This window comes from Corythoichthys intestinalis, chromosome 7 (genome assembly GCF_030265065.1).
Source record: "Corythoichthys intestinalis isolate RoL2023-P3 chromosome 7, ASM3026506v1, whole genome shotgun sequence".
NCBI classification, from domain to species: Eukaryota; Metazoa; Chordata; class Actinopteri; order Syngnathiformes; family Syngnathidae; genus Corythoichthys; species Corythoichthys intestinalis.
The window spans coordinates 37,269,537-37,281,975 of record NC_080401.1 but is presented as its reverse complement, the minus strand read 5'-3'; the positions used below and the strand labels follow the sequence as shown (position 1 = coordinate 37,281,975).

Below are 12,439 nucleotides of genomic sequence, written 5' to 3'. Positions count from 1 at the left end.
ATAGTGATTGTAATACAGATGGCAGCTCAGTCTAGAAAAGCAAACACTTCAAAATGAAGAGCTCAAATGACTGATCTAATGACCTTGCACACACTGTGGGAAAACACATTGAGATCAATAAGCAGCCACACAGGAGGTTGGCTGAAAACATCTTACGTCGTACAAACGGAAACATCGTCAACTTTTAATCTCTCTAAATCTCTGCGATTTGACTTATCTGACTGGTTTGGATTTCATGCTTACAATTTAATCATTGGCTGCCGTTGATGGAGATGGACGTCAAATTCATTTAAACTGGGTGGGCTGATAGTGAATGCTCATGTTTCAATGCCATTGAAAGTAGGAGATGTCCAATCGATTTCCAATTGGACGTATTTACGTATAACAGTTGGTGATCATTTTTCTAAGTTTGAGTGTTATAAGTGGTAACATGCCAAAGTTCCATGTGGGGGGCCTCTCTGCTCTTTCTTTCTCTGTCCCCAAAAACCTTTCCTCTACAGCTGCATTTTTTAAAATAAAGAACCACAAAGACCCGTGTTTCACAATTCTCTATGCCTAAACTAAGAAGAAATAAACAGATAAATTAAATCAAAAGTTACTTGAGGTCAATGTAACAACTAGTACGTCTTAGAGCAATCCCAGTTTGTCTGTCATTTTTAACTGAGAGGTGTCACATTCGTGGCCCAGGGGCAAGATCTGACCTAGCATTTGATTTTGTGCGGCCCGTAAAAGGAGATCACGGGCATAGGCCTCAAGTGAATTTTCAATAAAATTAGAAGTTCTAAATGAAAGATTGATGACAAAAAAAAAAAAAAAATCATAGAACTAGCTGGGTTTTTTGTTTCTTTTTAAAATTCAAATTAGATAAATATGTTTTAAATATTTAATATACTGTTTTTTGTTGGCTTTGTTAATTTAAAACAAAATAAATATATAATCAATTAAACATACAGCGCTATAATTAACTTTGGGAAACCAAGTTTATTGGATGAACAGAAAAAGTGCAATAAGATTAAAAATCAAAATTATAGAAGTGCAAAAACATCGGCACTCTGACAGAAAATAATCAATATTCAGTAGATGTTCCTTTTGCCAAAATATTTTTTTTGCATTTCTTACAGTATGTCTTCCAATGAGTTCCTGAATTCTGTACAGGGGTATTTTGGACCAATCCTCCTTTAAAAGAAAAAAATATCCTCATTTAATTTTATTGGCTGCCGAGCACAGGCACCCTCCAAATCATTCCACAGATTTTTAGCCCTCCTGAAATATTATACTTGCTCCTTAGTATGAATACAAAAGTAGATTTTGACAATGTTGTGGGTTGTTCTACTGTTTAAATTTTGAGCCCCAGCATAACTTCAACGTTGCGACTTTGTCCAGCACTCGCTACACAGTCCCACAGTATGATGGATCCGCGACGACCAAATTTTAAAGTGTGTAGCAAGTGCTTTTTCTTGAAATGCCCTTGAAAGGTTCTTTCATCATCATGCATACACCCTTTGTTATCATTATTGTTAGGGGTGATCAAACATTTTCATATCACTACATGTAAAATTATTATGAAAAGGCTAAAAAAGTAGTATTCAGACATTTTTTAAGTCAACAGTGTCTCTAAACTAATAATCAATTATCAAAATAGCTGATATGAAAAGTAAATATATAAAAATTCAAAATGAAGATATTACTTTCTTTTTAATTAGATAAAAAAAATGTGTTTCTTCTATGGTGCTTCATGTTAAAAATAATATATATATACATACACATACACTATATGGCGGAAAACGCAGACAAGACTGAAAAAGTAGTTTCTGCTCTTGTACTCCTCTTTAAAATAAACGGATGTATTTTAAGCTAAAATAACTGTTGTGTTTGATAGAACAATATGTCTATATGCTGCCATAGCATATTCATGGCGCATTAAGCCCCCTAACTATTTTTAATTTGTCCTTTTTACCCTGGAAACCCGTTTACAGACGTCGTGCAACCGCTTTTGTTTCAACCCAGCCACAAAAAGAAGGTAAGTAATTATATTTATTCATCAAAATGTCTCTCATTTTTATCTTAGAATCATTAATTGATATCTAATATTTCGTAAAAAAAAAAAAAAAACGACTTTAAAAATTTATTCACTCGCATATTTTAAACTTTTAAACAAATTACGTCACAAAGAAAAAATGGCGTCAGTACAAAAGTCACGGATATCTACCTCATAACTATCGATTAATTGTATTTTTTTGTTAATGTAGCATTTTCCCCAATATGTTAGATGATAAATAATAGGGAAAAAAAAGTTTAAAGAGGTGAATAAATCAAAAACAACATCTCGACCACTCCTTGAAGTCTGCGATTTCTGCATCACAACCCTTGTTATATTACCATGTTTCACCCATAAAATCCCCCAAAAATCCAGCTGTGCCCATTCACGTCTGTGTCTTGACACTCGATGATACATGCTACATGGAGTTTTTGGATCGAAACAAGGTAAGTACACAATAATATCTCATTAAAATCATGGTGTCTTTAATTCTGCTCTAGCGTGCTCTCGCCTCCAGTTAGGGTTTTGTAGTTTAAATTTTTTTTAAAAATGTTTAAATGCCTTCCTGTTCCAAATTTTTCTTCCCCCAGAAAATTGAGATTTTAAGCTTTCCAATAATGTATGACACATGCATATAGGACATTTTTTAAATCTGGCCAAACTGGTGGTCTTAGAGCGGAACCTCAAGTCACCTGAGTGTTTTCCGCCATATATATATTTACATCATATATAAGGGAATAATATCTATGAAGAGTAGAGGTGGGAATCTTGGGGGGCACCTAACAATTCGATTACGATTCAGAGGCTATGATTAGATTATAAATCGATTATTGATGCAACCCCCACCCTCCCAGCTATTAGCTGCTTTTAATGTTTTGTACATTAGTTACAAAAATTGTACAAAAATCTTCTCAAGCTTAAAAAACTACTATTTCAGTATCAAGTTAACAGTATACAACAGTAGATAGTATAAAATAGTATAAAAATAGTAAAATACTCAAATCCCCATTCTGTATCAGCAGCTTTATACTACATTCATTTAATGTTGTGAATCAACTGTTAAAGTTGTTAAAATTGCTCCCATTATTCCATAATTTTCCTTCTGTCTACTTTCGACATGTGAAAGTTCTAAAACGGTTTCATCATTTAAAGATAGATTCAAGTCCAGATTTTGCCGATTTAAGAGTATTTTATTTTTATTTTTTAATTTGGTTCGCTACAACAGATACTGCTTTAAGGTGGCGACTGTTTACTAACGCCGCCGTAGTCTGTCATTTCGCATATAGTTCTATATACAGTGAGGCGAACAAGTATTTGATACACTGTCGATTTTGCTGGTTTTCCCACTTGCAAAGCATGTAGAGGTCTGTAATTTGTATCATAAGTTCTCTTCAACTGTGAGGGACGGAATCTAATACATAAAAACAGAAAATCATGTTGTATGATTTTTAAATAATAAATTTGCATTTAATTTCATGAAATAAGTATTTGATACATCACAAAAATCGAACTCAATATTTGGTACGGAAACCTTTGTTTGCTATTACAGATACCAAACGTTTACATAGCCCCATCCATCCTCCCCTCAATACGGTGCAGTCGTCCTGTACCCTTGGCAGAGAAGCAGCCCCAAGAAATGATGTTTCCTCCTCCATGTTTCACGATTGGGATGGTGTTCTTGGGGTTGTACTCATCCTTCTTTTTCCTCCAAACACGACGAGCCGAGTTTAGACCAAAAAGTTCAATTTTGGTCTCATCCGACCTCATGACCTTCTCCCTTTGCTCCTCTGGATCATCCAGATGGTCAGTGGCAAACTTCAGACATGTCTGGACATGTACTGGCTTCAGCAGCGGGACCTTGCGTGCGCTGTAGGATTTTAATCCATGACGGCGTAATGTGTTTCCGATGGTTTTCTTCGAGACTGTGGTTCCAGCTCTCTTCAGGTCACTGACCAGGTCCTGCCGTGTAGTTCTGGGCTGATCCCTCACCTTCCTCATGATCAGTGATGCCCCACAAGGTGAGATCATGCATGGAGCCCCAGAACGAAGCAGATTGGCCGTCAACTTGAACTTCTTCCATTTTCTAATAATCGCTCCAACAGTTGTTACCTTCTCACCAAGCTGCTTGCTTATTTTCCTGTAGCCCATCCTGGCCTTGTGCAGGTCTTATTTTATCCCTGATGTCCTTACACAGCTCTTTGGTCTTGGCCATTGTGGAGAGGTTGGAGTTTGTTTGTTTGAGCATGTGAACAGGTGTCTTTTATACAGGTAACAAGTTCAAACAGGTGCAGTTACTTCCGGTAATGAGTGGAGGACAGGAGGGGTTCTTAAAAAAGAACTAAGAGCCGAAATATTTACTAGTTGGTAATGTATGAAATACTTATTTCATGCAGTTAAATACAAATTTATTATTTAAAAATTATACAATGTGATTTTCTGGATTTTTGTATTAGATTCCGTCCCTCACAGTCAAAGAGAACTTATGATACAAATTACAGACCTCTACATGGCTTGCAAGTGGGAAAACCAGCAAAATCGGCAGTGTATCAAATACTTGTTCTTCCCACTGTATACGTCATATCTACCATAGCATTATGTGGCCGTATGTTTGTAGCAACTAGCAACTGGGCGTTGTTTGTAGCGCCAGGTCAGGTATTATTGTTTTTTTTTGTTTTTTGTTTTTTTTAAATCTAGCGGCACGAGTTGAAAATGGTATTTACTCTCGGTCCATTCCTCATTGCATCCCGAAGACCGCGCTGACTGTGTTTTAGTTCCGCCTTACCTGGTATAATTGAATAATCGGAATTTGGATGTTTGTGAATCGTTCTCGAATCTTCCACGGCCGAATTGTGAATAATCTAAAAATTGGAAATTTCGCACGCCTCTAATGAAGAGGATCAAAAATGTGAATACAGATCGATTAGTTGTTGATCAATGGTGGCAGGCCAAGTTGCCAGACATTAACGCCCCTCCAAAGAAAACCCAAACCACAAAGTGGCCCGTGTCAAAGATGCGTTTGAGACCCAGGAGTTAACTCATTGGTTGCCATTCGTGACAACAGATGTCCAACCCATTTTAATTGGGAGTCGAAATTAATTGGAAGGCTACTGTCGTCAACGGAAGCCAATGACTTAAGATGCTTCTTTAAAACCACTTTTGGCTGATGTTTAGGAGGATTAATAACAGGTAGTGCTCCCTACATATTATTCCGTTTCCTGTGTTTTTTTTTTCCAAGTTAAATCAATCAAGACAGAGTAGTTTGCGAGTTTGAGCTGTACATCTTGTGTGCCTATATATATACGTTATACGCATGCATCAATATGCCAGATGCCATCCTGGTTGTGCTCCTTCCTCTTGACTCTGAAAAGACTATCGCTGGGTTCTAAAGCAGATACTTGGCAAAGATAAATCCCTGAACTCCCCACTCTAGCAAGCTATGAATTTTGATGTGTCTTTGTGTGTGGCAGACAGCGTAGGAGTGGCGAGCAGAGGAGAGAGGGGTTAGAGTGATTAACCGCTGCGTTGATGTGGATTTAGCAAGGATCGTGGTTAGCGATGGGTGGCCTATCTCTCTGTTCACTCTGACTAACCACTGATCCCCAAGAGAGTTCAGCTCAGGAGTCCAAAGCATTTTCATTAAGGATGGATTGAGTCCATCTCAACAGCCATACGCCTGCACCAAACACACACCTTCAGAAACACTTCATCAAATGTAGTGTTTTGCTTAGTGATTAGCCTCTCCCAGGCTTTGAGAGAGTGCCACTGATTCCTCTGTGCATAAACCCACTGTGTATTTCCAGTTCAGTTCAATATAGCTTTAATGAACAGCCTCTTTATGCAATCTGAACACAAAAATAAATTGGCCTTTCGAAGGGGGGGGTTGGGACGACAGCACGGATGAAGAAAATGGCAATAGAATCATGCACATATGGAAGCAAACTACACAAGAACAGTTTAGTCTCGCCTGGTTTTGACAAAACAGGACAAACAAAGAGATGCTCAAAAAGCCTCTGTTTTCTTCCCAAACTCTTTGCACATATCCAGCTTCCCAAAGCCACACTAACCACAGCACAGTTGGCAGGCTAATTCAAGCTTTCCCCCAGACTTGAACAAAAAACTGTGAAAATGGTTTTGCCCTCGTGCGGTGATGAACGCGGTACAGAAAGGGTGAACAGAACACCAGGGAGAAGCCAACCATATTGCGTAAGCTTAGGAAAAAAGGATCAGCTGAGAAGCAGATGAAACGCCAAGATTCTTCTCAGTTTTCTTTTTTTTTTATCTCTATCATCCACCGTCACTATCTTTACCTCTGTCCTCTCACACTCACTCGATTCCCCCATCAACCACATTTCTCTTTCACACCATCCCTCCCTCGCTCTCTTGCTGTGCATTTTGTGATCTGAACTCCCCTAACATCTTGCTGTGTCCTCACAGTCTAATAAGAGCGTAATCCACACAAGCTGTCAGTTGATACGAATGTCCTTAAAAGGACAAAAGATGAACAACAAGAGTGGGGGAAAGTGGTCATCTATTAAGAAACCTCTGTAGCCAGGGTGGGCATTTGGGTGAAATTACAAAGTGTCGCTACAAAGCCTTGGTGGACAGCATTTGCTGTATTTCTATTGCTGACGTCATGAGTTTGTCATGAATGCACTCACAGTAAATAGTATCGAAGTTTAAAACGATTCTTTAGCATGAGTCAGATTTGACTGGAAATTTGTATTGTTCAAACCTTTGTCGCTCAAACTGAGGCTTCAAACAATTTACAACACTACGTCTTTACAATTGGAAAAAAACAACATCTGTAAGTGAAATAACTAGAGATGTACCGATCGATCGGCTGAACGCTACGCTCCCCATGGTGGTCAGGCAAGCGGGGGGGACAGACAGTTGTATGTAGGAGGAGGATCTAAGGGCACAGGAGGGAGTACTAACATGAATGAGACCGGACAAGTATGGAGGGGCTAGGTTATGTATGTGTTGCATGATGTTATTGTTGCGACATGTCTTTGGTGAAAGTGGTAGAGCCACTGTTGGCATCTCGGGCAAAATATAGTAACATCTAATAGGTACAATAAAGAGGAAAAATGTAACGACTAGAATAGCCTTAAGTAGCGAAATAAGAGCAGCGTTTCTTCATCACAAATCTACTCGAGTAAAAGTAAAAAGTATGGCTTCGTAAAACTACTCTTAGAAGTACGTTTCTCAAAAAGTTACTCAAGCAAATGTTTCGGAGAAAATGTAAAAAGTTACTACCAACCTCTGGCCATTCTCTAGTCTGGTTTATGTCAAAAAGAGTAAACATTGAGAAACTGCATGTCATACTGATCGTTATGTTTCAAAATCACTAGATTAGTTGTAAGGGAGAAAAATGTAATATGTCCCTTGACAAATATGAATAACATCTTGCTCGGTGTCCGTTTCTCTTCTGTGTTGTCTTAGGCAAAAAAAGCAGCAGTTAAGAGTCGTGTTATGTTGAAATTAGATAACATAAAATGAAATGTCTTAGGTCAGCAAGTGTGTGCTGTGTTTGCCTTGAAAATGTCAACATGATTTTAAAATTCGTTTGTAGTCATTTATCCAAAAATATCTGTTCCAAGGTTATACAATTTGGAATTTGTCTATAATTCAGAGTCAATAGAATCAGCATACTCACTGGAGCTCTATTTAACCAGCATCAAAGAAAGCAGAAGAGAAATGTGTGCTCGGTTATGGAATGGACAAATAAGACATTTTGATGTGTTAAACATTAGTTTTCTATGCCACTTATTAGGGTTCCTTGTGAGACATACATTATCATCATGTTTTTTTTTTTTTTTTCCAAAGAAGTGGTATTATTATTAGTAGTGGTATTTAAGCCTGTTACGATATGCAATAAGTCAATTTATCGCACGGTAGATAAAAAAGAAGCCGGTAATTTTCCCGGCCGGGATTTATCACCGCGTGTTGCATGCATACATTTATCCATGTGTTTGTTTGCGTTTGCTGCGTGCACTCGGCACACGTGCGTGTTGATTGTATATGAGACTCCAGTTCGTTTCACAAATGTTTATTGGTCATCAACACACCGTACAAGTTCAGACATACAAAATAAGGACACACATCTATATTAAACACTGTAAAATGTTAGCATTGCTACATTGAGGCTAATAGAAAAATGACAATATACTAACCACTTTAGCCTGCTATAAAACCTATAAGTCTCCTCCAAAACGCAAAATTGCTGTTAAAATATGACACTTCAAACATAGCTGGTTTACAGTAGACCAGACCAAAATGAATAGAATCAATCTGTATGAATTAATTGTCTAGCTTCGGCATATAACCTCTAACAATTTTGTATATGTGAGCGTCATCATTTCCAGCTATTTTAAAAGCATTTCATTTGTTACTGCAGTCCCCGTAATCTGTAACAAGATGTCTTTCTTTTTTATTTCTATTTGACTCAAACAGCATTATTTTTGCAAATGGATATTAGAAAGTTATTTGCTCGCAGCAAGGATAAATAAGCAAGGCGGAATGAGAGAGGTAAGCTAGGTAACTGATGAGATAATAATTCATTCATTCATTCATTCATTTTCCATGAAGATGTTTATTAAATATTTGCTCTATCAATGATTGCTTACAATAAAGATACAGTGCCCTCCATAATTATTGGCACCCCTGGTTAAGATGTGTTTTTTAGCATAGCCCCACAGCATCACTGATGGTCCCAGTTGAAGCCTGGGACCGTGTGCTTTGGTCAGATCATACAATCTACGCCTAGATATCTCATGCATATAGAACTACATGCGAAATGACACTCGGTAGCGTTACTAAACAGCCGCCATTTCAGAGCAGTAAACTTCTCAGAAAGGCTCTGTTGTAGTAAACCTTCCGAGCGAACCAAAGCAACTTTTTATCCAAAATACTCCTAAATCGGCAAAATCTTGACTTGAGTCTATCTTTAAAGGATGAAACAGTTTTAAAATGTTAACATGTCGAAAGTAGAAGGGAACTAAGGCAAAAACGGGAGCAATTTTATCACATTTAACGGTTGATTCACAACATTAAATGACCTCCAAACATAGCAAAGGTTACTATGTTTTTGGGTTTGTTTGTTGTTGTTTTTTAATGAAAAAAAAACATGAACGGTATCACCAGTTATTTTGCCAAGTAGCTTTTTTACTACTGTGTGTGTATTTCAGTAGTCAGTCACTACACTTGCCAAAGAGCTGAGGAATTTTAACAGTCGAAAATATTTACATTTTAAGTGTTATTTCATTTTTTTAAAAGCAAAATAAAGGCAGTTTAAAAAAGAAAAGAAAAACTCAAACCGAAACCGAACCCGTGATCCCAAAACCGAGGTTCAAACCGAACCGTGGGCTAACTGAACCGTTGCACCCCTAGTCACAGCGCCCTCTTTCTCAATGCAAGACCGAAGCCGGAAGTCTTTCATTTTCGTAGCGCAGGATTCAAAAATTGAATAAATATATCGATCGCTTCCTCACACATCCAAGTGGTCCATTTCATTCAGGAGCATAAAATACCGCGTGTATTATGAAATAAACATGCTTTTTCGTGTCACAGGCACTTTTAAAGCACTATTTCTGACTTTTTATGACAGATAAGTGCTTAAAAAAAATTTGGGGGGGATTGCCCCCTCCCCAGTGCCCCAGTATGTCCAGTGCGGCCCCTGGTAGCAGTAGTCGTGGTGGTGGTACTAATTATGATGGCAGTTAAATTGGTCCAAATTATACTGAAAACACTTTTAAACGTTTAATAAGAAACTCAACTTAGGAACAATAGTGTTTCCTACAGGAACTTTTTTTCTCCCAGATTCAGAGGAAATCATCACAGAGCAAATTGTGTTTGACATTAGAGGTCACACTGTAAAAATGCCAAGGAGCTTTCCTTGGGGTTATAGTATTTAAATAAATGAAAAACGACACCATTAGGAAATAACTGACTTACCTCTCTTGCTTTTCCATAAAAGGACTCTTGAGATGCTGCCTCCAAAGATCCAATGAAGAACATTGGGTGATTTTCTCCATACCTGCGAAAAAAAAAACACACATGCATAATGCATACTGTGATATGATAACAGTTCCTTTGGCAAACAGCCTTTGCTGAGCTCACCTTGAAGAAAATTCAGCAGTAAAGTGCATTAAGGCATCAGCTTCATTTTCACTATTCTCTGGCACTGCACGGGTATAATAATAGCATAGTCAGCTTTTTTAAGTGCTAACAAAACACAAACAAAACTGTAATTGGGAATAACACAATTTGTCAAAACTGTAACAAGCTTTACATACTCATCGGCGTTTTCCGACTGCTCGAGGAGCCCGTTCCGAACATCTCTGTATCATCCACACTGAACTCAGAAGCATCTTCGAAATCTTCCCCCTCACTGTCGCTTATCATGTGGACATCTGAACACTGGGAATGGAAATCACTTCATTTAACTAATGTCAATAACAGATATTTCTTGATATTTTCACAGTTTTTAAGTACATTACACAAAGCACAAAGGAGGGAGAGAAAGGCAAAACACAGCTCTCAAGACTGCCTTTGTGTGTGAGTGAATCAAAATACCCCTTCCGTGGGCTCCTGGGCATTGGTTGAGGACGACCTTCGACAAACAGTGAGGTGATGGCAGGGATAGCTGATCCCAGAGGCAGCTAGCGTCATCTATGAGAGGAAATAAAAAGCCAGATACCTTAGACTACACAGCACCAGCCACCAAAAGTAACAACTTGCGCATTCAGTGTTACCAAATTAACAGCATCCTCCCTATCTATTTTGACAAACCAATGAAAAGTCATGGAATGTTCCTTATGTTAGTAACATTTTGATTTATTACAGTGAAAGGAAGGGGAAAGTTTCGGCTGACACTTTTTTATGATGTTGATTTAATAGCAATAATGATTGCGAGAGGTGGGAATCTTGGGGCACCTCACGGTTCGATTACGATTCAGAGGCTACGATTCGATTATTGATGTACAAACAACCCCCCCAGCTATTATCTGCTTTTAATGTTCCAAAAATCCTCTCTGACGCAAACTACTATTTTGCCCCTTTCCCACTGAAACTAGTGGGTTAACGCGCGTTTTTCCATGCCGATGCAACCCACTAGCAATTGGCATTTGGCACCTTTCCCATTGACAAAAAAAAGCAGTGTCTTTTTTTTCTTTTTTCACCCGTCCAACCCCACCACCCCTCCTCAGCCGTGCGTAAGGTTCGTGACGTCACCACGCTAAGATGCGCTTCGACAAGTGCGACCGAATTCATTCAGTTCAAGGAAGTAAACAATGCAAAGCAACATAGAAGCCTCCTTTCCGTTTGTGTTCTCTGTTTTCATGCTTTTTACTGCCCTCAAAATGGTCGAAATGCAGCAAAGGATCAACACTCTGCTTGTGCTGAGGCAACGTAGGCGACGTGAATTTTGGCTTGAAATTGAAAGGAGTCGTGTACGTCACAGAAGGAGGAGAAGATCCCTTGTTTTATCTGTTATGGCTATTGCTAACGCTGCTACACCGACTGTTCACCGTATGTGGACACCTGGCTAGAGCACATGGTTTTTGTTTTTGTTATGACGCATCACGTACTAGCCTACGTCACCACGTAGATTAGCGTGTTGACTGTTGACCCGGGGTTTTGCTTTCACACTGCATGGCGATCAGAGCCGAGGTGATTTTAACGCGGGTCGCTTGGCGGGTTGATTGACACGGATCGACACGGGTCGTTGCACCTTTCTCACTGCCACCAAAAGCCGATTGTTAGCGGGTTGACACGGGTTTTTTGGCCAGTGGGAAAGGGGTATTTCAGTATCAAATTAACAGTCCAACAGTAATTAAAATACTCATGTCTCCATTCTGTATCAGCAGCTTTAAACTACATTCAATCTTCAACAGAATAAATCGTAGCATTTTGCAGAAATATATTTTTATCCAACTAAAAGTGCACTCAGGTATAAACTAAAGACAATGTGTACTACTACTTCAGTACAAATGGCTCAAAAAGGGATTTTCTGCTTTAAGTTGTCTAAACATGTACATGTAAACATAAACGGGTTTCCCTGAGGTACAAATATATTTTTTTATATTTAAAAAAAATTAAATAAAATATAAATAAATTTACAAAAAGGCCTTTTGCATCCAAACCTCAACAATATGCAGGGCAGGTCAAGTATGTTTAGCTGCTGAAAAAATTCCATGTTCTTGTAGAAGAACAGGAGTTTATCCAAGTGCTCAGATAAAAGTGATCTGTGCTTTGTATTGACTCCTGCAGATGAAAAATCTCGGTTCAGCGAGTGGGCGTAGCATGTCAGATGGCTAACGTTACCCAACTGGGCAGCGACAACTTTAATAGCTGCGTTGTCTGTAACAACAAACGTCTTTTTTTGTATGTTCAATTCATTTA

General features: G+C 38.5%; 1 protein-coding gene across 1 annotated transcript in view; it reads right to left on the bottom strand.

The window, feature by feature from the left end:
• Positions 1 to 12,439, bottom strand: part of faf1 (Fas (TNFRSF6) associated factor 1) — a 134,003-nt gene that overhangs the window by 53,313 nt on the left and 68,251 nt on the right. The window contains exons 9-12 of the mRNA XM_057840868.1: positions 10,613 to 10,708; positions 10,333 to 10,456; positions 10,157 to 10,220; positions 9,992 to 10,073 (exon numbers count right to left, since the gene is read on the bottom strand). Of these exons, the coding sequence (XP_057696851.1) occupies positions 9,992 to 10,073; positions 10,157 to 10,220; positions 10,333 to 10,456; positions 10,613 to 10,708 (366 nt within the window). The remainder of the gene's footprint in view (positions 1 to 9,991; positions 10,074 to 10,156; positions 10,221 to 10,332; positions 10,457 to 10,612; positions 10,709 to 12,439) is intronic.